This window comes from Pagrus major, chromosome 23 (genome assembly GCF_040436345.1).
Source record: "Pagrus major chromosome 23, Pma_NU_1.0".
Lineage (NCBI taxonomy): Eukaryota > Metazoa > Chordata > Actinopteri > Spariformes > Sparidae > Pagrus > Pagrus major.
In genome coordinates, this window is record NC_133237.1 from 27,456,735 (window position 1) to 27,484,467 (window position 27,733).

The following is a 27,733-nucleotide window of genomic DNA, read 5'->3' on the forward strand; positions in this document are numbered from 1 at the left end:
ATGAAGGTGTGGACACGTCTCTGAGATGAGGTGGAGGTGTGGACATGTCTCTGAAGTGAAGGTGTGGACACGTCTCTGAGATGAGGTGGAGGTGTGGACACGTCTCTGAAGTGAAGGTGTGGACACGTCTCTGAGATGAGGTGGAGGTGTGGACACGTCTCTGAGATGAAGGAGTGGACACGTCTCTGAGATGAGATGAAGGAGTGGACACGTCTCTGAAGTGAAGGTGTGGACACGTCTCTGAGATGAAGGTGTGGACACGTCTCTGAGATGAAGTGAAGGTGTGGACACGTCTCTGAGATGAGGTGGAGGTGTGGACACGTCTCTGAGATGAGGTGCAGGTGTGGACACGTCTCTGAAGTGAAGGTGTGGACACGTCTCTGAGATGAAGGTGTGGACACGTCTCTGAGATGAAGTGAAGGTGTGGACACGTCTCTGAGATGAGGTGGAGGTGTGGACACGTCTCTGAGATGAAGGTGTGGACACGTCTCTGAAGTGAGGTGGAGGTGTGGACACGTCTCTGAGATGAGGTGCAGGTGTGGACACGTCTCTGAGATGAGGTGCAGGTGTGGACACGTCTCTGAGGACAGGACACTTACTGTGTTGTTGTATTTAACTCATTAAAGTCTCATTAAATCTTAAACTGTCGTCTTCTCTGACTGCAGCTTCTGCAGCTTCTGCACACATGAAGGTAACTTGTACTTTACTTGAGTATTTGTGTTTTACTCGACTACATCTCAGAGACAAGTCATGTAATCTGATTACAATCATCTGGCAGCTTTACTCAGTTACGTCTCAGTTTTTCATCAGTTCCTGGTTACGGAGGACTGAAACTGCCAAATGAAAATCACTAAACGTCTCGATGAACAAATAAATGACGCCCTTTAATCCATCAGAACATTTGATGTCACAGATGTGTTGAGATGAAGTTTGTGCTCAAGGTGAAACTTTTACTTTTATTGTTAACTGTAAATGATCCTGCCTCCATTACATACAGTGTTTGATAATAATAGAAATGTAGTTTATATATATATTTTATATTATATTATATTATATTATATTATATTCTATTATATCAGAATCAGAATCAGAATCAGAATCGCTTGTGTTGCCGGGTCAGCTGACACATACGAGGAGGTCGCTGTGGTCTGTAGCTGCAAAACAACAAACAATACTAAGAATACTTAAAAGACATAATAAAAAATAAATAGAGTTTGACTGATTAAAAGCAGGTGAAGAAATACATTATGTGATTATTTATATTATATAACTGATATAAATAATAAAGAATATTGGCCGATATAAAGATTTTCTAACTCATACATAAATAATATAAATGAGGAGGTGAGAAATGCAAAGGGAGAAAAATACAGAGATGAATGAATGAATTTAAAATGAATAGATGAATAAATAAAACAGAAACAGGTGAAAAGGTGAATTAATACAAAGACGAACAGACACAGAAGAACATTACAGCTGAAGTTTCTCTTATCTCACTTTTTAAATGAATTCACGTCTGTTTTTATTATTATTTTAATGAATTCACTGAACCAGCTGTGTGACTGTGACGCGTTGCTCCTCCAGATGTTCACAGCTGTTCAGAGAGTATCCGAGTAAATGTACTCGGATACTCTGCAGCACTCATGGATCCAGCGTGAGCATCATCAATCACAGCCCCATGATGCACCGGGCTCAGACATCACGCAGAAGACGGATCGATGACGGGACAGAAGATGGACTCTGTCGTCAGTGACCGTCAGTGACGATGCGGGACGGGTCCGGCTCTCTGTGATCCACCGGCACCGGCACCGGCACCAGCACCGGCACCGGGTCGCTCGCTCGCTCTGTGGCCGCGGTGAGGCGGAGGTGCGGCTGGAAGGCGTCGGTCTGCCTCTTTGGTGTCTCCGGAGTGTCTCCGGTGTGTCTCCGGTGTGTCTCCGGGTCCACCGGCACGGTTCTGGGACGTGAATCCAGCGGTTCGTTAACGGCAGCTGTCAGGACCCGACACGGAGCCTCCAACTATCGCGAGAACCACGGCAGTGCGAGAAGAACGGGTCCAGGCAAGGCATAGCAATATTCATATTTAGCAACAACAACAACCTTTACGATAATGATTATTCCGTTATGTAGACTGGAAGAATGGTGAAATGTGCGCCAGGTCCACCAAAAGACACGGATGAAAACATTGGACTGTGATAAACAGGTAGAGAAAACACACAACACTGTGGTGAAGCAATATTGATAGCTAGCTAGCTGGTTTATTAATAGCTAGCTAGCTGGCTAACGGTTAACAGCTAGCTTAGCTCGCAAAGAATCTTTCGTGATAGCTGCTGTTGGATGATTCAATATGTGTTCATCTCAGCCACAGGGCACAGAAGTCACCACGAAACGAGCTACAGTCAACCAACATTTACGAATAAAGATGCTAATTATTAGCAGGTCCGTAAGCAAGTGGACGTTAGGTAGCTATTGTTAGCTAGCGAACGTTACACGTCTTTAAAGAAAGCTGAATGAGCAACACTCACACATTGCTTGCTAGTTCATGCTAGCTTAGCTAGCGAGGTGATATATTCATCTTAACGATGCTTTAGCCACATTATGCAGTAGTTAGCATCATTAATCTGCAGGGCTGCCTGTCATTTTCTCCAGTTGTTGGTTTATTTGTATGACATGTAACGACAGAGAGGACAGGCTGCTCACATGCCTCATTAATGACCACAGACAGCACGTAGATTTAATGGTTTATAAGTAATTACTAATAACATCAGTCAGCAAGAATAACCAGTGAAGGAAACATCAGGTCAGCTGCATGTTAACAGTTTCATCCTCTAAAGTACAAAAGTGAGTGTTTGCTCTGTGCAGATCAGTCAGTGTGTCGAGGAAGTATTCAGATCATTTAAAAGTAATGGAGTAGAAAGTATAAAACGTAGATATAAAAGTAGATCCCAAAACAAAAAACAAATGTGTGTGTGTGTCGATATATTGATGTTGAATTTTAAATTTCCTAAAATCAGTTTGGCCCCATAAATCAAGCATCAGTTCAGCTGTAATAGAAATCTGAAGTCCTCCATTAAAATCCTAAAATCCTGTTTTATCATCTGAATTTACTGAAAGTATCGAAATTAAAAGTCTTCATAATGAAGTAGAAGAAGCCCTGTCAGTGTTTGATAATAGTAATGATAAAAGAAACCTTTACTGTCGTCGTACATGCACAACGAGATGCAGTGTGCCGTGCCAAGCTACAAGGAGGAAGAGGCAGGTTAGAGCAGCACATACATGAGATTATTGATGCATAATAATGTAAAGATATAAGTGTTGTTTTATCTAGCTCTCGTGCCCCACATACGACTATGGGAGTATTTTGTGTCTATTACAGATGCTGAAATCGTTATGTATACCACAACGAGGAGGCTTCATTTGGTCCAAAATGAAGCTGCTTTGGTTTCCATCACAAACCAGACCTGGTTTTAAAATCCTCAGTTTGATAAATTGGCTCCCTGCTGTATCTTCATTATATATAACTGAACTCCATCATGTCCTTGGTTCTCCCTCCAGGCTGTTTATTAAAAGCTTTCTAGATTTATAGGGAATAAACTCCCAGTGCACATTTAGAAAGGCAAAACATTTTTTTATTCTTTCAGTGAACTTTGGTCGCCTCGAGTTTCACTGACTGAGTGAACTAGTAGTTTGAATTCTGTTGTTGTGTGTGTGTCATGTTTGTGTCCACAGACCTTTAAGGTTATTTGCACTCTCACAGTTTGTCTCTGTCTCTACAGGATGTGTCCTCTCTCCTCCGGACGTTTGACAGACGGTGAAGAAGCGGCCGACCACGTGAATCCCACACATCTTACCTCCTCCATCCATCTGTTTACTGGCTATCTGAACCCCGTCTCTTCTTGTTGAAACGATAAGATATTTAATTTCATAAAATAATGTAGCAGAAATTTTATCCTTGGAGATATTTGACCTGTTCCTGCAGCAGTCTGGTGCGTCGTGGTGTTAACTCTTCGATGGGGCTGAGCTCGACTCTTCACTTCACACTCGTTTGTAACTTATTAGACCAATGTGCCGTGTTTGCCCCCCTCACTCCCCCCAGCTGTGCAATCACTTCAGCTGTCTGTCGTATGTTTGAAGTGATTTGATTCGATCACAATGAACGGCTCTCTGTTAACCCCGCCCAGCCCGCGGGCGACAAACTCCTCCCCTTTACCTCCCTCCCCCTCCCCCTCTCCCTCCCCTCCATCTCCCTCCTTGCTGCCCCTGTCCCCCCGGCCCCCTCCTCTCCCACCTCTGGTGAGCCCTCCCCCCCAGGCTCACCCGTCCTCCCTGTCAGACACCCCCACGCCGTCCCCCTCTCCCTGCCTGAGCTGGACCGAATTCTGTGAGCTCCACGCCCGCGTCGCAGCCGGTGACTTTGCACGCCACTTCCGGGCGTTTCTCCTGGAGAACCCCCACTACTCCCCAGACTCAGCCGCCGCTTTCTGTCGGCGCTTCACCGACCGTTTTGTTCGTCACTTCCAGAGTGAGCTGGAGGGGGCGCTCCCGCCGAGCTGTGCTTCTGGGAGGGAGGACATGGTGAGCTGGGCTCCCCAGTCAGATGCTACTTCCCTGGAAGAGGAAGCCGTCTCACCCCTGTCGGCGTCTGGGGGAGCCGTCCTCCCATGTCCTCCGACTAACACGACGCGGGCCGCATCCAAGCCGGCGCCGACGCGGTTGGTGTTGGATAACCGCAGCGGGGACAGGTTTCAAGACTCTTACGCCCACGGCCAAGTCCTGCCTCCATCTTCGTCGTCGTCCTGTTGCTCCTCAGTCGGAGGGAACAACGGGAGGCGTGAGGAGAGGGGAGCCATGATCGCCCCGGGCAACGGGGAAGCACCGGTTGAGGAAGAGGAGGACAGCTGGTTAGGGGTGGCGTCTGTGGGGGAGGACATTGAGCCAGAAGAGCGGGAGGGAGAATCCACAGAGGTGGACGGTGCGGACCCCTCCCACACTCCTCAGATTCAACCCTCCTCTTCCTCGGTCACTCCTCCGCCGGGCTCCAAAGGTAACAGTACGCCCAACTCCTCCAAAAACAAACTGAAGAAGCGCTTCTCTCTGCGGAGTGTGGGTCGTAGTGTGCGGGGGAGTGTCCGGGGCATCCTGCACTGGCGAAGCTCCTCCAGTGACTCGGCCCAGAGCCAGCTGCCCTCCAGCTACAGCTACACGATGGGTGTGCAGGACGCTACCTTGGTTTCAACCTCAAAGAGGAACTCTGGGACGCAGCCTCCCACACCCACCTCCTCCATGCCTGTTTCTCTGTCCATGCCCCTCTCCCTTCCCCACTCCTCCTCCTCCTCACTGCCCCCTTCGTCTTCAAGCAGCGCCACCTCCCTGTCTCTGTCCGAGGCTGCTCGGGATCGGCGGCGGAGCAACGGTGAAGGAGGCGAGAAGGAGAAGTGGAGCCATCGACTGGAGAAACTCCGCCTGTCACGATCCCCTCCTCCCGTCCTCACCCCGAACACCGCCGGCTCTCACTCCGCCTCCTCCACGCTGCCCCCGAGCAGCGCTGCCGCCGCCGGCATGGGTCCTCCGAGGAAGGTGGGCCGGCTGGTGCGGGAGGGCGGGGTGAGCGTCAGCTCATCCAACGACGAGTTAAGTGGAAGCCACGGCTTTTCTGGCTTCTCCTTCGGTCTCCTGCATCACGGTACGGACAACAACAACGCTGCCTCAGCTTCATCGGCTGCAGCTCAGGCGGGTTCAGTTCAGCCTCTGGCCAGCGGAGGGAACGTGCCCTGGAGAGGAGGACGCTGGCATAAATGTCGTCTGGTCCTCAAAGAGAGGGACAGAGACGGTGGTGAGCGGGGAGAAGAGTACTACTTGGAATTCTTCATTCCACCCAAAGTAAGTGTTTCCCTCCTGTGAAGCTGAAGGTGCAGCGTTATTTCACTGTTGATGAATCAGTTACACGATTGGTCTTGAAAATGTCTGAAAATGGTGCCACTAGTTCTTGGATTCAGTGTTTGCAGCATGAATCTGCTTCTGAGGTTTCACTGATTCATCATTTTTGTCTCTCATATGTGATATTAAACAAAATATGTTTGCTGGAATATAATAAGAAGTCTGAAGACGTCACATTGAACTGGGACATGTTGAAGGGGTTTATGCAGAGTATTCTGACGTTGTATCGATAATGGAGACAATAACTGTTGTCAGTTCAGCCCCAGCAGGTCTAAGCTACAGCTGGTTAGCTTAGCTTAGCATTAGGACTGGAATCAGCTCGCCTGGCTCTGACCAGAGCTCACAGATGAACAGGTGACAGGTGTTATGTGTTGCACTGTGTCACGGCTGGGAGCTGTGACTTCCTGGAGTCTTCGCTGGTTGCAAAGACATGAAATAGTTTCAGATTCAGTAATGTTTCAGATGTTTGTGCTGAGAGCTGATCAGTAAACTATAATGTAGAAACACCAGTTATTGATTTTACCTGTCTCTTAGTCATCGAAGCCCCGGCTGACTGTCCCGTGCTGCTCCATCGTGGATGTGAGGAGCACCACGGCGCTGGAGGTCCCCGACAAGGAAAACACCTTCCTGCTGCAGGTAATCACACCTCCATCACTCCTCCATCACTCCTCCATCACTCCTCCCTCTGTCTTCTCTGTCGTCTCTTCACCGAGTGTCTCGAGGGAAATCCACACTGGCAGCTGCTCTGAAGCATTCTGCCCACAGGTGTGTCAGATGTATCAAAGATTCAGGTCGTCTGTGAAGTTTCCTCTCCACCTGGTTATTTCTTTGGTCCTGGTGCTCTCAGTGAAGTGGATACAGCTGTTGTAAAAGATCAAATAAATGAATCAATGAATAAAAACAGTTTTCTTCCCATATTTTCTTGGAAGAACAATTCTTGTCCAGTAGATGTCTGATGCTCCTGGTGACAGTTTGTTCTCCTGCTGCATCGTTCTTTTGAGGACAAAGATGCTGTCATGGAGAACGGATTGAAAAATGTATGTTTTCGTGTATTTGTGTGTCACTGACGCCTAAAATTAAGTCCAACTTTTTCACACTGAGCGGATACTGAAGCAGTTTAATCAAACCATCTGAGCATTTGAGCCAAATATAAGAAATATCCTGAAAACACAAGGAGCAGTGGGGTAACATCTAACAGTCAGTTAGATTTATTGAAATATCGATAAACTGTTCCAATACTCATTTTCTACACTATTGATACTGATACCAGCTGAGCTTTAGGCCTCATGCCCAATCACAAACTTTGTTATATATATTGTATTCAAAAAAATCAAAATCTTTAACCTCAATGTGTCAATGTTTCCCCGTGGTGTCGAACATGGTATCAAATATCGATATCGATTTTCAAGGTATTGTATCAAAGTTAGAAATGTCAGTATGGTGACAACTCTGGAGTCATGAGTGCGTTTAGTTAAACGATCAACAAAGATCTAAAACTGAACCCTTCACGTCTTTCAGCTGGAGGGGTCGGCGCAGTACGTGATCGAGACGCGTGACGCTGTTCAGATGAGAGCCTGGCTGAGTGACATCAGGAACGGCATCTGTCTCAGGTAGAGAGCGAACACGAGTGTGACGGACGAACTGAGCAGCTTTAAATTATGTGGTTTTCAATGTTTATACTTATTTTTAATTCATTTGTTTTTTATCTTAAATATTTTATTCTGTTATTTTATTAACATTTGTTTTATTTTAACGTTTGTTTTTGTCTTTTCTTTTTATTTTATTGCTGTCGGTGTGTGTTAGTCTCTTTGATCACTTGTAGAGCACTTTTGAGTTGCATTTTGATTTGTTTAAAGATGCTTTATAAATAAAGTTTGATTGATAAATGCAGCTTCTTTCTGTCTCCAGTGAGCAGGAGGATGCTGAAGGTGTGTGTGGGGGGCCGCTGGACATCAGCGGGACGCCTGAGATCGTCGATCGTCTTTCACAAGGTGCGTCTGTGACACTGTGACTGCAGAGTCAAACTTCTTCTTTTTATAACAATAAGTTGAGCTGTTAATGAGCTGGTGGACGTTTACAGCTTCTCTCTGAGACGTTTGTGTGTACGACTGTGCTGAGACTCGTCCTGAGAGAATATAATCAGTATAAAAGCAGATATATGAGGGTAACTGGTGAACTGTTCCCTCAGTGTGTTACGGAGGCATCGGAGGCTCCTCTCCTCTGATGGATCCTCTCCCACCGGAGCTGCCGCCTCGAGCCCCTCTCGACGAACCAGACAGCCGGATCCTCGGGGGAGGCGGGGCTAGTCTGGGCACACCGTTCGCTGAGACGCCAGACGCCACAGGTGAGTACGATCCAGAGATGTGTTTTTACTTAAAGCTGCTACAAAGAACTTTTGTTTTTGGTTTATTCTGCCGATGTCTTTGTTTTCATGCTCAACCTCCAGACTACAAAGCAGCTTCTTCCTTCAATTCATCCTCAGCACTTTGTCATGAAAAATAGTTTTAGTTTTATGACTTTTCCGACCCGGCGACAGGCAGAAAGAGTCACCAGTCTTCTCTCTGATGGTCTTGTTTACTCATGTAGGTCATAAAGAGGCAGCAGTATTTAACTGAGACTGTTTTATAACAAGTTAAAAACTCCTTGTAGGATGTTTAAATCAATGAAAATGTAAATACTGAACCAAAAACTACTTCTTTTAAACTTTTCATACGTACCATTCACTTGTGCAGGTTCCTTCCTGTTCTCGGAGACGACCACTGCAGAGGCGGTGGAGCACCCGCTCAGCGAGTGTCAGTGGTTCCACGGCACGCTGTCCCGTCTCAAAGCTGCTCAGCTGGTGTTGGCCGGAGGCCCGGCGAGCCACGGCGTCTTCCTGGTCCGCCAGAGCGAGACACGGCGTGGAGAGTACGTCCTCACCTTTAACTTCCAGGGCAAGGCCAAGGTGAGACCGTGAGAGATGTTGTTGTGTGTTGTGGTGATCAGTTTCTACATTTTAACCTTTAACTAACCTTTTGTGAGCACGAGAACAAAACAAGAGACCTTTAAGATGACTGTGTGTCCAGTCACAGATGTGGCCAGATAATAATAAGCCAACATGTTTTTAAATTAAAATCCTTAAGAAACTTTTCCTCTGTTGACCTTTGACCTCTGACTCTTCCCCTCAGCACCTCCGTCTGTCCCTGAACGAGGATGGTCAGTGCCGAGTGCAGCACCTTTGGTTCCAGTCCATCTTCGACATGTTGGAGCACTTCCGGGTGCACCCGATCCCCCTGGAGTCCGGCGGCGCCTCGGACGTCACGCTCATCAGCTTCGTGGGTGCCACCGCTGTTCGACAGCCAGGTATGAGTGAACCCAGCCGTCCAACGTTACAAAGAGACGAGGCAGAAAAAACAAAACCAGCAACAGAGAAAGGAAAGGAAGCAACCTTTCAGACGTGACCGTTTAAAATGTCGATCTCATGTCTTACATGTAACACTTCACACACGGATCTCATTAACAAAAAGACTACGTCCGCTTTAATACACAGAGGGATTAAACACAAGGCTCGTTCCCACTGCTGAAAACAAAGCGATCACTTATTCATCTTCTCTCATGTGTAAAGAAAATAAAATCAGTTTAATCCAACTGGAAATGCTGTGAATGAGATCCTTCTAATGTCAGGTCAGTTTATAAAATGCAGTGTATCTATTGATTTCATGCCGACTGCAGAGATTAATATCCAGTAAAACACAGTGTCGGTGTAACACCTCGTCTTTACTTGTGCACTGTTCCTCTATGGAACAGATATAACAAATATCACTGTGAGGAGCTTAATGTAGACAATAAGTATAATATACTGGAAAGAGAGCAGGAGCGCCTCAGAGTGACTTTAAACTTCATCTATCTGTCTGTCCGTCTGTCGTTCTTTAGTTAAAAAAGACAATAAGACATCTTGAGCAGCAGAGAAAACCTCCCCTGAAGTTAAAGGAGTGTAAGGAAAAGGAACAGTTCACCTAAAAGGTCAAATACAGTCATCATCTCCTCCTGATGATATAAAGTCAGGCTCAGCCATCATCTCCTCCTGATGATATAAAGTCAGGCTCAGCCATCATCTCCTCCTGATGATATAAAGTCAGGCTCAGCCATCATCTCCTCCTGATGATATAAAGTCAGGCTCAGCCATCATCTCCTCCTGATGATATAAAGTCAGGTGAAGTCTCGTAGTCCACAGAACATTTCTGGAGCTTCACAGTAAAACAGCGCTGCAGCATTCTGCTAAACACCTGAAGGAGCTGGAGACCTGATTTAAACAACCAAAAAAACTAAAACTAAATACTCCAAACGTCATTAAAACTTTGCTGAATCAGCTGTTAGCGCTTCCTGTTTGCAGTAAACCTGTGGACGTACAGACAATTGTCACTGGATTACTTTGATACTGAGAAAACTTAAAAACATGATGTTTCTAAGGCAAGTTCTGCACATGTAAGGAGCGCCTCTTTAGTTAGAGTAAGTTTGAACCTCTCAGTCAGGTGTTCTGCTGCTGGTTGGAAAAAAAAGTGTGTGTGTGTGTTTAAACTAAATCCATCTGTCATCTTTGTGTGTGTGTGTGTGTGTGTGTGTGTGTGTGTGTGTGCTGCCACACTGTTTGTAGTCTGCAGCTTCTTCTCTCATCTTCTGCCTCTCATCATGTCTGAAGTCTTTATCTCTGTCTAATCAGATTATAATCAGATTATAATTTAGATCAGCATTGTTGATTTCACTTTCACAGTGAAAGTGAAAGTGTGTGTGTGTGTGTGTGTGTGTGTGTGTGTGTTAAATGTGTGGCCTGCAGTCGTCTCCACCTGCTCACTGTGTAACTGCACCATTCTGACCTCTCTGTTGTTGTCTGTTGTATCCGTTGGCTCATCCCTTGCAGGCCGAGACAGGGCAGGCAGTCGGCCTACAGTCTGTGATGTCATCACTACGCGCCATCCTGACTCTCCATCAACCCCCATCTCTGACTGTGTGTAAGTGAGACCGGACTCGGCTGAGCGAAAGAAGGAGAGAGAGAGAGGGAGTGTGTGTGTGGGACTGAGAGGCTGAATGAGTCGATTTAATTTGATTCATGTGATTATTCAGACTGACGTATGAACATCTCTCTCATTCCGGTCGGGACTCTTCAGGTCTTTATTTCATCACGATGTGCCTTTTGAATCACGCTGGTGATTGTGTTCATGTGTCGCACCAATCAGGGCGAGCTTGACTCAGACAGTAGAAGTTGAGCGAGGAAAACGATGAACATCAGATTGTGATTTAACTCTAACACATTTGTTTTGCCTATAAAACTTTATTGTAACTTTAATTTCTTGCGAGCAGTCTGAACACTACACCTGTATATAACATACTCAATCTGTGAACATGAAAATAATGACAAGTTGCAGCCCTACATGACCCAGTAGTGTTAAAACTGTGTGTGTGTGTGTGTGTGTGTGTGTGTGTGTGTGTGCTCCTGGAGTTGGACTGCCTCCATGACTCCCATGGACTCCATGACCACAGACTTGTTCCACTTAACCGTTCACTCACTGTCATTTTCTCTGTTTCTCCCCCGCCTCACCCCTCTCTCCTCCGACTACACTCTCACCTCACTCCTCACACTTTTCACCTTATTTCCTCCTCCTCCTCCTCGTCCTCCTCCTCCTCGTTCTCCTCCTCCTCTGCCTCTGCCTCCCTTTATTTACACTTTTCTCTCATTTCCCCTCTTTTTTTTTCTTTCTTCTCGCTTCCTCTCGTCTGTTTCTCCTCCCTGCAGACTTGACCAGCAGACCCCGTAGCCCTCCCCAGCCTCCTCCGCTGCCGCCGGGCCGACCGCCGCCGCCGACTCCTCCCCAGGAGAGAGGAAATGAGACGGAGGTCGCAGGAGGAGGAGCAGGAGGAGGAGGCGGAGGAGGAGGAGCAGCTGTAGTGACAATGACAACGACAGCAGCAGCAGGAGCCGGAGGAGGAGGAAGTGGAGGCAGCGGAGGTGGTAGCGGAGGAGGAGTGGAGGACTGGGAGGAGAGGGACAGGGACACTCCTCTCCGCCAACTAGAAGCTGTGGAGGGGGAGGAGAGGGAGGGAGCGAGGGCGCCCCGAGCCATCGATAACCAGTACTCCTTCTTCTGATGAAGGGAAGGCCAGGAGGGGGGAGGAGGAGTGTGTGTGAGTGTGTGTGTGTGACGGTGTGTGTGTGAGCGAACGTGAGATTGGATGAGGCGGCGTACATCATAGCCATTCATAACCAGTATTTTTATTTTGTTAGCAAGGTGGAGGAGACGAGGAGGAGGAGGTGTAAAAGTACTAACACTATAGGAGAGAGAGAGAGAAGACTAAGCAGACGGAGAGACGGGTGAGAGCAGCTTTATGACACTAACACGCGGTACTTTTTATTTTATTTCTTAGTCCAATAAGCTTTGTTTTTGCCGGTACGCCTCACAGCAGCTCTTTGTTGAACAGTGGAGGAGCTGGAGCCCTGTGAAGCCAGCAGCCCCAATACCTCACAGTGGTCCTGCCAAGACAGCACACGCTACCAGAGGCCAAACACACTCTACACACACCTGTACTGTGGCAGGTAGACCTGACGCGCTACAGTCTGACTGCTGCGGAGACGACGGCACACCAAACTCCATTCAAAAATGAACGGATTTAAAGGTATAGAAGTGTCTGATTGGACGAATTTAAGATTAACAATAATCACAACATGTGGTTGAATGTATGACAGTAAAACACTAATGACATGAAGTTTCCTGCTTCACTGCCACAATTGCTAAAAGTGTTTAGTCTTGTAACTAGGAGGAAGATTTTGGTCTAGAGTTGGGACGTTTTAAAAACTTTCAAACCGGTTTGCAAGGTGCTGGAAATCCTTGAATTTTAATGTACTTTCAAGGTCTGAACAATGCTGGGATTTTTGATACAGTTCTTGAAACTGCTTGAAATTGTTTCTGCGTTGCTTTCCTGAAAAATTTGCTACCTGACTGAATGTTTCAATTATTAGATAAAGAGATAAAAAGGCAAATTAAAGTAACTGACTGATTGGCCCCTGTTTCTGTAATGGAAAAGGTGTATGAACACAGTTTGATACGAGGCCTAAGATCAGAACTGTAATACAGAATTTCACATGAGACTCAGCCGTCCACAAGACGTCTGTCTGATGTTAAAACGTCTCAATGTAACAAAGAAGCAGACACATTGGATTTTATCCAGACACTCGAACACTGCAACTCGGGCTGTTGGCCGATTGGACTGACACAATATGACACTAAAGTTAACATTACAACTACAACTACTACTTCAGATATACACAAAAAACAGGCTGCTCTAAGGTCATGAATGGGATGAAGATGTATTTTAGACTTTTAGTAACATGTATTTTAGCTCAGAAGCTGATATTTGAAGGTGAAAAATTAAGCAAAATTAGGCAAAATTAAGGTGAAAGTGAGTCTAAAATAATAATGTGCAGATTATTGGCAGCACCATTATTAATAACTACTTGTGGGTTGCCAGATCTGGTGTACCTTTTGTAATAACACAGCTATAAATGTTGCCAATCGATTAATGAACACTCATGTTTTTGGGTAGTAAATGCTTTATTAACGATACATAAAGAGATTATTTATAACGGGTGCCTGCACCAAAGGATTAAAACACAAACTAATGCGATATTTCACAACCTGGCAACTCAGATGTTTTCATTATTGATTTTAATTGATCTGTGAAATGGATTTATGAAAGTGGTTCAGAATTATATTTCAATTTAAAGGGAAAAAAACGAAATCTATAAGGTTACCGATATTAACATGTCTTCTGATAAATTTAAGATTCTAACGGACAAAAATGATCAATTGGTTTTTCAATAGATGGAAATTTTGATTATTAAAAACTGGCCTTTATAAACGTTAACAATCTGTTCTGAATGCTGATTTAAAGAGACGTTACAAAAAATCCTCTTAGAACTCATTAGTCAGCCTTAAACTGACAGTTTTTTGAATGGAGTTTGGTTCGACGTCTCGACCCAGCGGTGACCGTGACGTCGTCGGTCTGAGTGACACCTGAACTGAAGCAGGCAGGAAACATTTACCTCAGACACACTCAGCAGCATCACTCACACTATGTGTCTCTCTCTCTTTCTCTCTCTCTCTGTTGCTCTCTGTCAAACTGCGAGACGAGACGCGTTTCCTCAGAGAGAAATTATTGATGATACCAATAACAATAATATTGATGGAAATAATAATAATGATAATAATAATAACGGTCAGAATAATAGTATTAATTTTATTTGTTTTTAAGACACCTTTTTATTTTGTATGCTTACTCCATGTAACACTTTGTTCCGACTCCATCTTGTAATTCAGTTGAAAATGTGTTTGTGCCTTTTTTTATTTTTGGGATAAAAAGAAGGAAAAAAATATATAAGATTTGCTGTAAAGCCTCGTTCTCAAGGCTAAACAGTGTCCTCACTCTTCTTTCATGCTGTCTTCTCCTCCTCGACCTCATCCTCCATTCATCAAAAAATATACAATTAGCAGAAAATGTCAATGAGAATACCTACTTTTTCTACTTGTGCCTTTCTGTGTCTGTCGTCTCGTCATCGGCCTCTGCCTGCATTCGTGTCGCTCTGTCTTCGTTCATCACTCAGTTTAGAGCTTGCCTGTTTCTTTATGCACCACATAACCTCCCCAGTCATTTCCACCGGTCTTTTCTTTGCTCATGTATTTGTCTATATGCACCTTTCTTCCCCCCCCAATCATCATGTTCTGTGTCCTTTTCTCAGTTTCAAAACTCTTTGTGCCTTTCTCTGTCTCTTTTCTCTCTTTGCTGGGACCGTGTGTTGAGGGCGGGCAGTGTCGTCTGTCCACCCTGTGTGGTTAGTTTCAGGTACTACATTGAATTTAATGATATAATATAAATATAGTGAAACATACTGGCTGGTGTTTGGTCTTTTGTTCTCACTGAGGGGTCACTCTGGTAACAGACTTCTGAATGTTGCCTAACAGGTGTGAAGATACCACTTTTATACCACCGACGGTATGAATTTTAACAAAACCGACTGTATGATGCTAAAGAAGCAAAACCTGCAGGAGAGATGGTGTTTTATCATTAACTGTTAAGTAATATATAAGCTTAGCTTTAGCATTAAAGACGTTTGAGGAGGAAAGTCAAAATTTTAAAGCACTAATTAGATAAATGAATAAAAATGTTTCTCTGCCAATATTAAAACTTTAAATTTTGACTTTTTCCTCAGAATTTTGTGGAAAAAGTCAAAATTTAAAGTTTTTAAAACTAATTTAAAATTCAAAGTTTTTACTTTTTCCTCAAAATGTTGACTTTTTCTCAAATTTCTGACTTTTCCTTAAAATTCTGACTTTTATGAAAAGAATTGCCTCTGCATCTAAAAAAAATACACGCTGGACATGACGTGAGGTCAAGTTTAACAATAAGAAATGAACTGATCTAAAATGTTATTTTGATCCTGCACAGGTATTAAATGTTTATGATGAACCACAAACGTCTAATTATGAGCCTGTAGGTGTCCAAGAGACCAGGAACAGACAAAAACAACCAAAGAATGACAGAAGTTGAGTCGTTCTGTGAAAAGACAAAGTCTTTATAACTTGATTTTGATGGTGTTTCTATAAGAAGGTCAATGTGTCAAAATCTAGTTTATAGCATTCACTAGTTCAGCTGATGATTGCTTTATACAATGCCTATTCATAAATTAAGTTGCACTCATTGAATTATGATGCAGAACCGTTGGGGCCAGGTCATCCAACATGAGCTGGTCATTGAGTGCTTCAGTCATCAGGTGCATCGGTGTGTAAATGAAACGGTAGATAGATTTTCAAGGATACAATTAATTATCTTGGGCAAAATGTTTTGTATAAGATTTCTTATTTACAGAACAGCCACTGGTTCATTATCAGACTAATACATGAGAACAGCAGCCATCATACAGTTTATACCAAACTTGTCATGAGCTGCTGTTGTTGCCAAAATGAAAGACGAGAGATTTCAACAGCTGTCGTCTGCAGTCGGAGAACAAGAGAGATGGTTGAAAATCCAGTTAGTGGTCCTTCAGTTAATTTATTTGATTAATTTATTTGATTAATTTATTTTATTCTGATTGCACATTTTATAAAATAGTTAAGTTTGTAGATAAAAGTTCAAGAAATGGAAACGTTCCCCCTTTTTTTGGTAATTGAGTTAAAAACAATCTGTTAAGATATTTTCTTAATAGTTGTCATGGATGAAGCAGAAGTCAGACCGGATCACATTTGTTGAAATTAAGTTTTAATTCGTCATTTCTCCAAAACAACAACAACAACAACAACAACAACAACAACAAAACGTCCGCAGCCTCAGTTTCCTTACATGACCTTTAGCGGGACAGCCCGTCAGATTAATGATCGACGTCAAATCAAACCAATTAGAAACAAGGTCAGAAATTATCGACAGAAAGGCCGTCCAATCAGCTTTCAGATGCAATCAGTAGGCGGGATTTAGGATGGGTGCGTTCGTTTTACGTTCTCGGTTGAGCCCGGCTGCTCTTGATTGACTCTTGATGCGCGACAGGACCACGGATCTATCCACGGACGGGACTGAGCCCGCCCGCCGGAGTCGACACCTATCACGCGCAGCGCTGTTGCCGGGGTTTGCCAAATCGAGCGCCCCTGCTGCCGTGTTTTGTTGTTTTTCAGCGGCGGCCCGTGTTTGGCCTGTCAAACCGTGTGACTTCTCACTGCAGCGACGAGACTGGAACAACAGGGATGCACATGACTAAAAAGTATGATTTATTTGCTCACACTTCTTCACCTGTCAGTTTCTGATGTGATCGCAACATCGTTTCTAGCGGTTCGTTTGTGTCTCTGTCGCTAAAATTCGACGTCTGCGCTAAGCTAGCAACGTTAGCCGAGTTAGCTAGCTGATTTTACTGTTCTGTACAACAACAACAACACACAGCTTCTCTGACTTCAGCTGCATAGAGACGGCGGAGACTGTGGTACTTAATGTAATCTTCACCTACTCGTGTCATGTCAACGTTTAAATTGCTCGCTCGCTAGCTAGACATGTTGCTGTGTTGCCTGTTTGGGGCTTGTTATTGTTCTCAGTCTTCATTAGCTGTTAGCTCACGTTTGTTTTCACCTCCTGCAGGACCAGAAACACAATGAAGCCGCCGCCACAGACTCAGTCCGCTCCTCTGAACAGCTTGGTAAGTACCGACAGCTCCGTGTGTTCATGAGCACAGTGAGCTGGGAGTGTTGCTGTCAGCAGCTGGTGAGTTATTTATGACAGTCAGGTGCTCGTTGTTACCTGGAGCTGCCTGATGGAAGTGATTTCTGAGGGCAGCAGATCAGAACAGATTGCAGTCCTCTTTCTTAAATGTGCTGACTGTCACTGATCAGTGGTGCCAGAAGTATTGTAATCCATTATTTATGTAAATTTAGTAATACATCAGTATCGCAATATATTTACTATAAGTTTATTTTCTTTATTTTTTACTCTTTTTTGTTACTTTTACTCAAGATTACAGAAGTATTACCAACAAATCTACTAAAAGTTTCAAAACTTATGAAAAACATGATTTGCCCAAAAAAATCTGTCTTTAATTTGGTTAAAAATTATCTTGAAAAATTATTTTAAAGGCATAAAATGTAGTTGTCTGACAGCTGTAGACATCCTGTTTAACTGTTGTTAATACTCATTGTTTTTAAATGATTGCCTATAAAATAAAGTAGTAAGCTGCCTCAAAGCTTTCCTCTTCTTCTGTAAAGGTTTAATCAGCTCCATCAGATGGTGAACACTCAGACCCTTTGCTGTAGTAACTATAACACACTGTTAAAGTCCTTTAACATTAAATAAATAAAAAGTGTAAAATATGTTAAGGAGTTTTGGGGCAGAGAGTAAAAGTGTTTACAGTGACCAAGAAATCGCTTTTAATCAAATTAAATCAACATAGAAACAGACTAAATGTAATATGTGCTGTTGATATAAACAATTATGATTATAATAACTCATGAACTCAGACTTATGTGTACATTAAAGCTGACAAATGAAACAGATATTATCAGAACATATCAGCCTGCGGCAGATGTTAAATGAAACAAGCGGTGAAAAATGTCAGGAAAGATGTTGTTCTGAAGTTTGTCCACCAGGGAGCGCTGACCACTGTATTGTGACCGTTTTACTGAACAATGAGTACTTTTACTTTTCATACTTTAAGTACATTGTGCTTACATTTACTTAAGTACAGTTTTGAATGCAGGACTTTAACTTGTAATGGAGTATTTTCACAGGGTGGTATTAGTACTTGTACTGTAGTAAAGAATCTGAATACTTCCTCCACCTCTGTCCATGGACGGAGCTGAAAGAAAGCGGAGCTGTTTCTCCTGTACGTCGTGTCATAATGCCGTCTGTGTTTCAGATGTTTGAAGGCGTCTACAACAACGCTAGGATGCTTCATTTCCTCACAGCGGTCGTGGTGAGTCGTTCTCTCCTCTGTCTGACTGAAGTCGTAGTAAAACAAACAGAAAAGAGAAAATAGAGACTGAGTCGTTCCTCTCTGCTGGTTTCAGGGCTCCACCTGTGACGTCAGAGTGAAAAATGGCGCCGTGTACGAAGGAATCTTCAAGACTTTAAGCTCACAGGTGAAACGCCTCGCTACAATCCTTCACTGTCTGTCCTCACACAGTCACAACAGGGCTGGAGCAGTGACTGATTTATCATCTGTGTGTTCTCTACCAGTGTGAGCTGGCTGTGGATGCTGTTCATAAACAGAGTGATGGGGATGGAGGAGGAGGAGGAGGAGGAGGAGGTGAGGAAGGAGGTGGAAGCTCGTCCTGTCTTCCGAGGATTGAAGACATCACTGACACGATGATCTTCAGTCCCACCGACCTGGTGACCATGACCTGCCGCGATGTCGACTTGAGCTTTGCTGTCAGAGGTAAGATGATGAACACACTGTAGCTGCTGTAGTTGGTGTTACTGGTGTTACTGGTGTTACTGGTGTTACTGGTGTTCAGGCATACAACAGATGACAAAATGGCTGCTGTTCTGCTCTGTAAATGCATTTGGAAAAGTGGATTATAACAGATGTTTTTCTTTGACAGCCTCCTCAAGGGTTAGTTTGATTTATCATTGACGTGTGTGTGTGTGTGTGTGTGTGTGTGTGTGTGTGTGTGTGTGTGTATTCAGACACGTTCACCGACACGGCCATCAGCTCTGTGAGGGTGAACGGTGAACACCGGGAGAAAGTTCTGCAGAGGTGGGACGGACACGGGAACGGAGAAAACTTTGAGCTGGAGGCGGACACAGTGAGGGCACACACACACACACACACACACACACACACACACACACACACACACAGATTTGTGTTAGACGAATGTCTAATTAGCATTCTGGTCATGTTGTTTTAGCAGACATGCAGTGTTTGTGTCTTTCAAAACGAAATGCTTTATTGTAAAACAAATAAAACTTTAACTAAATAAAATCCACAACATGAAATATATAACTGTGTCCAGTTTAAAGATAATCACAGCAGAGAGAGAGAGAAGCTTCTTCTTCTTCATGTTGGATGTTTTTCTTTCAGTCTAACGGCTGGGACGCCAACGAGATGTTCAAGTTTAACGAGGAGGCGTACGGCGTCAAGTCCACCTACGACGCCAGCCTCTCCATGTACACGTGAGTCCTGTCACAGTTCATACGTACGGGTCAACGCGTGTACAGCTTCCACTCGACCGTCCTGATAATCCTGTATTTTTGTCATGTATGTTTGTTTTCCCAGCATGCCTTTAGAGAAGGGGAACTCTGAGGTTTTTCGTCAGCGGGAGGCTCGAGCGGCTCGGTTAGCCAACGAGATCGAGAGCAGCCTGCAGTACCGCCGGCGGGTTTCTTTAGAGAACGACGAGGGCCGGAGCGAGGAGGACAAATTCAGCTCGGTGGTCCGAGAGAGGGAGGAACGGTCCAGCCCCGGGTTCTCCTCCAGCAGCAGGTCAGAGTTTAAAAATCAACAAGTCATTTAAATATGAAAATCTGTGACGAAGGACAAATGAGTTCACGGCACCATCCAGACTTGTTTGTTCGGGTAAAAAAAATACAAGAAGTCCTCTCACTTTCTCTTTTTCTTGTTTCCAGGGAAGGTAAATACATCCCTCTCCCTCAGCGGGCTCGAGACATCGGCCTGTCGGGCAGCAGCATGAGGACCGGAGGCTCCGGTCGAACCTCAGCACCTTCCTCCTCCAGACACCCGCCACCCAGCTCCTCCTCCCCCAAACCTCCCTCTGACAGGAGCAGCCCACTGTCCGTCAGGACCGCCTACTCTCCCCACCAATCACAGAGCAGCCCGCCGGCGGCCAACAGCCCTCCCTGCACCAATCACATTCTCCCACACTCCCTGTCCCATCCTCAGGCGCTGGCCGACACGACGCGCTCGTCTGTTAACGGAGGTACGGAGCTGGATCGTCCTGACGCGATTTTCACAACATCGAAGTATTAAGTGAAAAATATTGAGTGGCATTTGATTTTGTGGCCCAGTATGAGCTTTTATTAAATGATCTGAGGCGACTTCACAATACGAAGATATTTATTGTGAGTCAAGATGAAACCTGAAAATATCAGAGTGATGCTTTAAGTTCATGTCACCGTCTCTCAGTTTCATCCAGAACTTCTCCAAAGTCTCAGAGACTCCAGAGCAACAGAAACCTGCGAACCCCAAACTCCCAGTCCTCCCCTGCAGGTAACACACACACACACACACACACACACACACACACACACACACACACACACACACACAGACACACACACACACAGAGACACACACACAGACACACACAGACACACACTCTCTCACACACACACACACACAGAGACACATACACACTCACACACACACACACACTCACACACACTCACACACACACACACACACACACACACACACACAGACATACACACACACACAGAGACACACACACACACACACACACACACACAGAGACACACACACAGACACACACACACACTCACACACACACACACAGACACACACACACACACACACACACACACACACTCACACACACTCACACACACTCACACACACACACACACACACACACACACACACACACAGACACACACACACACACACTCACTCACACTTCTCCTCTCTCTCTTCCCTTCATCTCTGCTTCTTGTCCTCCCTCCAGTCTCTCGTGGTCCAAAACCAGACGCCCCTCCCCAGGACCTCCCCCTGGTCGGCCCCGCCTTCTTGGACTCCTCCCCCTCCGCTGTCACTATGGCAACCACCACCAAACCCTCCGGCCCCACCCCGATCTTCCCTGTCGACGGTGAGATGTCTGTAGAGTTACCTGTCAGTGATCTGAACTGAACACTTCTCTAACAGTCTCTGAACAGCAGGAATGATTCAGTAGTAATATGTTGTACTGACGACAGTTTTCAGCAGCTTGTTTGAGGTGAAATAAGAGTTTAATGGCTGCTGAAGAAAGAAAAACACTGCAGCAGCAAAATAATGAGAGCTTGAACGCTGCAGAACAAAAAACTGACCGCAGGAGTTTGTTATAATACATTTAATCTGACACCGACATGCAAAATACAAACAGGAACCTGGAAACAGTGACAATGAAATGAGGTCAAAATGATTTTAAGAGATAATTTGTCTTCAAAGAAATTAAATGTACAGTAACGGAGAAAAAAAGCAGAAAATACTCAAATGTTAAAGCCTGAATGAGCAAATGTTTGAGATTTCTCTCGTTAACTTTCTGAACAAAAAATGATGGAAAAGTTGAATTCAAAGAAACATTAAACCTTGAAAGTGGAAATGCAGCACTTTGTTACAGCACGCAAAGAAAATACAATGAGTGACGTCAGACGTGCAGTCAGTTGGTTGTTGAAGGTCTCTGTGGTTCACAGTGAACGAGATCCTGAACTCGGCAGCTAAAGAGCGAACTGACGGTCCGTCCGGTCCGTCCGGTCCGTCCGGTCCGTCCGGTCCGTCCGGTCCACAGGAAGCAAAGAGCAGCAAAGGTAAAACTCTTCCTGACCTTCACCACCTTCACACCTGTCTCCTGTTTCTACCTTCTGTACAGAATGCTGCCTTAAGGTGTCAAGATAATGTGCAGTCTTCCTCTTTACTTCATGAAATCTTTGCCTGAACCTTTTCTGATCTGATCCGTACCGTCTGTCTCCCTCAGCTCCCTCAGTGCAGCAGAGGTCTCAGCTCGAGGAGCTCCGCAAGTTCGGCAAAGAGTTCAGGGTGAGAATAACGTGACACTGAGGGTCAGAGGTCACACAGGGGTCACACTGGGGTCACACAGGGGTCACACTGGGGTCACACTGGGGTCACACAGGGGTCACGCTGGGGTCATACAGAAATTGAGTGGATTTTTAATTTTGTCTCCTGAGGGGGAAGTTGTTGTTTTTTTTTCAAACTTTCGAAGTTCCCTAATTTGTTTTCCATCCGTGAAAACGTGTAATTATTTTTTTTTTTTTTGGCGAAATCTTTAATAAATTGAAAAAATTAAATTTCATGCTTGAAACCGTGTGAGGAAAATGTCTTCAGGAGAAAAAAAAGAAAGATTATCCCGGCAAAAAAAAAAAAAAAAATGTTTTCCAGGAGAAAAGTTTTTGAAAAGACTTGTTTCACAAAAAATTCTAAATTCCACTTTTTTTTTTTACATCTGTGAAAACGTGTGGAAACTGTTCTCCTGGGAAAAACCCAGTCTGACAACATTTTGTTGTTTTTTTTCTCTCCTGGAGAAAAATAAATGACTTTTTTTTTCGTGTGTGAAACGTAGTGAATTTTTTTTTTGTTCACCTACAAAATTAAATAATTTTTTGTTCTGGGAAAATCTTTTTTTTTTTTTTTTTTTCCTGAAAAAAAAATGTTCAGAGTGGAATTGTGAAAAGAAATTGAAGAAAAAAAAAATCCCCAAAAATGGAAAGATTACCTGAGGAGACTTTTTTCTACCAGTTCTCGAGTCATAAGAACAGGAGAGAAAACTTCAGACCTTCTGTCGGCTTCTTCACTGAAAATGTGCCGTTCATTATTGTAAAGTTGATCCTGTAAGTAAGTTCATCACGTCCAGAAACGTTAGTGAGGGACCGATTGTTTCTGTCAGTCAGCTGTTCAGTCAGTTTGTGGTTTGTTCATCCTGTAGACGTGTGGAGGTCTGAGACTCGAGCACGGAGCTGAAGGACAGACTGATAATCTATGAATCAGCTGTTCATGTTTGAGTTTGTGTCTCAGCTGCAGCCCAGCTCGTCTCCCTCAGTGAGTCCGGCCTCTGCAGATCCTCCTGCAGACTCCTCCTCCTCCTCCTCTTCTCCCGCGCCTCCTAAACCCTCCCTCACCTCCTCCGCCCAAGACCTGCCGCCGACCACAGAGGCGGCCGCGACCCCCGCTGCCCCGACACCGACGGCTCCTGCTGGCCCTCAGTCCTCAGGACCAGAGGGGCCCGCTGGAGCGAGCGCAGCGGCCCCCGGCGGTGAGGAGGGCTGTTCAGACAGCGGCGACAGATCTGAGGCTGCGTCTGCAGCTGCTGTTGTGTAAGTATCTACACTCAGGTGGTGTCAGCACAAGGTGGCGTTAACACAAGGTGGCGTTAACACAAGGTGGCGTTAACACAAGGTGGCGTTAACACAAGGTGGCGTTAACACAAGGTGGTGTCAGCACAAGGTGGCGCTAACACAAGGTGGTGTCAGCACAAGGTGGCGCTAACACAAGGTGGCGCTAACACAAGGTGGTGTCAGCACAAGGTGGTGTACTGTTACAAAGGAAACTGAAGGAAAAGAGTTTCTTCAGCCATGTTGGAAATCACAGATGTCCTGAACGGTCACAGTTGGCGGCGGAGGGACGAGCTGACTGTCAGGAGATGAGATATGATTTGAAATATATTTTGTAGCTCAATAATATTTTCTGGTTTCATGTTTACAGGCAGGTGAAAAACTCAACTTTGAATCCAAACGCTAAAGAGTTTCTTCCCATCAAAGGAAACACAGCTGTGGTCAGTTTGATGAACACACACACGAACAGTTTGATCTCTCTTCAGATTTTCCTCTCTGAAGTTATTATTTGTCTCCATGTTGTCAGAAACCAGCTCCGACCCCGACCCCTCCTCGACCGACCCAACCCAGCCCCACTGTGGTTCTGCCTCCACAGCCAGGAGGAGGAGGAGGAGGAGGAGGAGGAGGAGGAGCCCTCTACAGCAACCCACCTGGACACTACCTGTCCTACGTCTCCCCGCTCCACATCCAGGGACCCTCCATCCAGGTCTGAGTCCTGTCTTTCCTGTCCGTCACCATCGACGTGACATCATTCATGTCTTCACTCTGCTGTAACGTCTCCTCGTGTCCTCCTCAGGCTCCACAGATGTATCAGTACAGCATGTCGACCGTCAACCAGGGCAAATACCCCAGACCCAAAGGTACACACACACACACACACTTAATTTTCATTAATATTATTAATGTTTCAGGCAGCAGCACATCTTGTTTTGTCCACAACAAAGATCTTCAGTTTACTGTCACAGAGGAAAGAAACCAGAAAATATTCACATTAAACAAGCTGACATCAGAGAATGTCGACTTGTTTTCCTCTTAAAAAATAACTCAAACTAATTCATCAATTATCAAAATAGTTGACAGTTGATCAATGAATGATTGCAGCTCTATTTATGTCTGTACACAACGTTTCTCTGCAGACGTTAGAGAATTACAACAGATTCAGTCTCCTGTAAGGAGACGTAAAGAGTGTGCAGGTTTCAATTTAAATGAATTATAAATACACTTATACGTACTCGTCTGTACGTTCATGTTCACATTACAGCTGCTAACAGCTAATCCAGCTCACTCTGAATGGAGATTATCAAACAAAATAAAAAGAAGCGTAGCCGACAGCGTAAATCACTGAATCCATTGTAAACTTCCTCTTTATCTCAATCCATCAATATTAACTTTGTCTGTGTTGAACTATCAATAACGCTCCGTCCTTGTGTTCTGCCGTGTCAGGGCCCGTGGTGGGACAGCGTCCGGAGCACCATCCCTCCCCCGCCTCCCCCATGATCTCAGCTGCAGCCTCGGCAGCAGGACCCCCGCTGGTGGCCTCGCCTTACCCCCAGTCCTACCTGCAGTACGGTCAGGTGATCCAGGCCATGCCGCCACACTACCACGGACAGGTACGAGACTGTCGCCGTAAAAGATGTCTGACAGCTTGGATTTGATTTTTAATCTTAATTTAAAAAAGCAAAGACGATAGATCGATGGAGGAACACGTTCTTTCAAAGTGTTTTAAAGTAAAACTAAATCATTTTTCTTTTCAGAGCTGATTAAAAATGAGTTGTTTTCTAAAAGTCTCTTCCGTCTCTGTGATTGTTTCCAGGCGGTTTACTCGATGCTGCAGGGAGGTGCGAGGATGCTGACGTCCGGGGCCCCTCATCAGCAGATGGGTCATCCGGGCCCCCAGTACCCCGGCCAGGCTGAGGGCCAGCCGGGGCCACAACAGGCCGTGTACGGTAAGACGAACTCAGATTAATCATACGATGAAAGTTACGGCACAAAGTTTTAAATGAATGTAACTCAGTCCTGTTTCCTGTCCTCCGTCCTGCCCTGGTTCTGTTTCTCTCTCAGCTCAGTCGTTCTCGCACCACGCGGGCTCCATCCATCACCCTCAGCCCTCCACCACCCCCACAGGAAACCAGCCCCCACCACAGCACACAGCACCCAGCCCAGGACACAACCAGGTAAAGGTGCTGACATTTACGGTAAATAACAGCTGCATGGAGAAATTCTTTATTTGTGTAGTGAACAGACTGAAGCATGAAAATGTCCTTTAACGTCAGTGTGATGTCGTTACTGTGCGCCGACTTTAATACAACATATAAAACTTCTGCTAATGGATCAAAACATTCAGCGGTTCTGTGATTTAAAACCTTCATCATGAAATGAAACGTTTCTGGCTACTAGATGTGACATCATGTGTAGTTAGTGGTTAGAGCTTGTGAAAACCAGGTTTGATTAATGTCGAGTGTTTCTCTTCATCTTCTCTCTCAGTCGAGTCCGGCTGCTCCTCAGCCTCAGTCCCTCTTCCACTCTGGAGGTCTGTCGGCTCCGACTCCTCCTAACCTCCAGCCGGGCCACAGCTCCCCGCAGGCCTCCTACGCCATGCAGGGGTACGGCCTCCCGGGCCACCAGCCGCTGCCCCACGGCTTCCCCTCCATCAGCCAGCTGTCACAGGTGAGCGGCAACATCAGGAAACGTCGTCTGTAAGACACACGCTTCCTGCTGAAGAGGAACTGATGAAGCAAAACGAAGAGTTCAATCTCAGATTTCTGACTTTTTCTGATTCTCAGTGAACCCAGAATTCTCATCTTTTGTTTTAAGTCCATGACAAAGTAAAAAAAACAACCCGTCTGGACACGGATCACAGAAGAATCTTTATTTTGTCAGTTGTCTTTTACATGCGACATGCAAACACACCCGAAATTAGTCCTCTGCATTTAACCCATCACTAGCTACACATTGTAAGTACACACATTGCAAACTAGGAGCAGTGGGCTGCCATGACAGGCGCCCGGGGAGCACATGGGGGTTTTGGTGCCTTGCTCAAGAGCACCTCGGCAGTAACCCAGGAAGTGAACTGGCACCTCTTCAGCTGCCAGCCCACTTCCATATTATGGTCTGTAGCTGGACTTGAACCGGCCACCCTCCAGTCCCCAAGCCAAGTCTCTACCGACTGAGCTACTGCCGCCCCCAGTTTAGTCCCGAGTGTAACTGCGGCTCTGATCTCACTCTGCAGTCACTCACATGGCGTCTTGTTTGTCCTCTGCAGGCTCACGTCCCTGGAGGCATGTCCGGTCCTCACCACTCTGCAGGTCACGGACTGCCGCCCGTCATGCTGCACTACGTCTCCCCTCAGCAGGGCGGCGGCTCCAACCCCCAGCAGGGGGCGCCACAACACTTCTACATCGGACCACCACAAGGTAAAACGCACCTGGACGACAAACGTTGGAGAACACTGAATTCAAAAACATCACACTGAGTTTTCCTGTTCATTCATCGACGATGTTTCTGTGTTCCAGCTGTTCAGGTTCAGGCTCACCCGACCCAGCAGCTGTCCTTCCACCCCTCTGCAAACTGACCCTCCTCCTCGCCACAGCTGGATCCAGAGCGAGGAAGACGAGCGTTCCTGCGCGACATCACAACATTCCCTCCTCCTGACTTCACATTAAAGGGATAGTTCGGATTTTTTGACATGAAGTTGTATGACATCCTCACCATCAGTGTCGTGCATCAGCAGTGACTTTCCCCCCACTGCGTCCTGTGAGCCGAGGTCTGTCCCGCTGTTGTTGCTGAAGAAAGGAGTTACGGCTAGTTTGCGGGGTCACGAAGATAAAGCGTTTTGCTTCAAAAAACAATATCCGTTCAAAGGAGTAAAACATTTGCATCACAAAATCGTTTACGACAAAAAAGTCAGACCTCACGATCACCTGGCACTATTTCCCCTCCCTTCGTATCACTGCGCGCTTCCGCCTGTTGACACACGGCACCGCTCCGTCAGCTGTTTCACGCAAACTAGCCGTAACTACTTTCTTCAGCAACAACAGCGGGACAGACCTCGGCTCACAGGACGCAGTGGGGGAAAAGTCACTGCTGATGCACGACACTGATGGTGAGGATGTCATACAACTTCATGTCAAAAAATCCGAACTATCCCTTTAACATGTCGTCCTTTAGACGGAAACCTCCTCCGCGGGACGTTTCTCATTTTAAATGTAAATACAGA

General features: G+C 45.4%; 2 protein-coding genes across 5 annotated transcripts; both read left to right on the top strand.

Moving 5' to 3' along the window:
- The first annotated feature begins 1,750 nt into the window (after positions 1-1,750).
- sh2b1 (SH2B adaptor protein 1) lies at positions 1,751-14,854 on the top strand. 3 transcript variants are annotated; one of them, XM_073494384.1, is made up of 10 exons: positions 1,751-2,060; positions 3,777-5,880; positions 6,472-6,573; positions 7,456-7,547; positions 7,846-7,928; positions 8,126-8,281; positions 8,670-8,881; positions 9,105-9,279; positions 10,835-10,925; positions 11,708-11,812. In XM_073494384.1, the coding sequence occupies exons 2-10, from the start codon at positions 4,153-4,155 to the stop codon at positions 11,727-11,729; spliced, it is 2,661 nt and encodes an 886-aa protein (XP_073350485.1). In that variant the 5' UTR covers positions 1,751-2,060; positions 3,777-4,152; the 3' UTR covers positions 11,730-11,812. The 3 variants fall into 3 exon arrangements, with proteins under 3 accessions (XP_073350485.1, XP_073350484.1, XP_073350486.1); XM_073494383.1 differs by lacking the exon at positions 1,751-2,060 and adding an exon at positions 2,077-2,203; XM_073494385.1 differs by lacking the exons at positions 1,751-2,060; positions 10,835-10,925 and adding an exon at positions 2,077-2,203 and having other exon boundaries at positions 11,708-14,854.
- Positions 14,855-16,620: 1,766 nt separating this feature from the next.
- atxn2l (ataxin 2-like) lies at positions 16,621-27,184 on the top strand. 2 transcript variants are annotated; one of them, XM_073494380.1, is made up of 23 exons: positions 16,621-16,714; positions 17,083-17,140; positions 18,353-18,409; positions 18,504-18,575; positions 18,673-18,871; positions 19,123-19,241; positions 19,520-19,611; positions 19,715-19,921; positions 20,065-20,375; positions 20,582-20,665; positions 21,141-21,281; positions 21,865-21,978; positions 22,146-22,207; positions 23,201-23,499; positions 23,888-23,957; positions 24,044-24,223; positions 24,314-24,377; positions 24,961-25,127; positions 25,331-25,463; positions 25,579-25,712; positions 26,002-26,184; positions 26,780-26,930; positions 27,030-27,184. In XM_073494380.1, exons 1-23 carry the CDS (start codon positions 16,698-16,700, stop codon positions 27,086-27,088), a joined length of 2,973 nt encoding a protein of 990 aa, XP_073350481.1. In that variant the 5' UTR covers positions 16,621-16,697; the 3' UTR covers positions 27,089-27,184. The 2 variants fall into 2 exon arrangements, with proteins under 2 accessions (XP_073350481.1, XP_073350482.1); XM_073494381.1 differs by having other exon boundaries at positions 16,622-16,714; positions 25,579-25,691.
- The last annotated feature ends 549 nt before the right edge of the window (positions 27,185-27,733 follow it).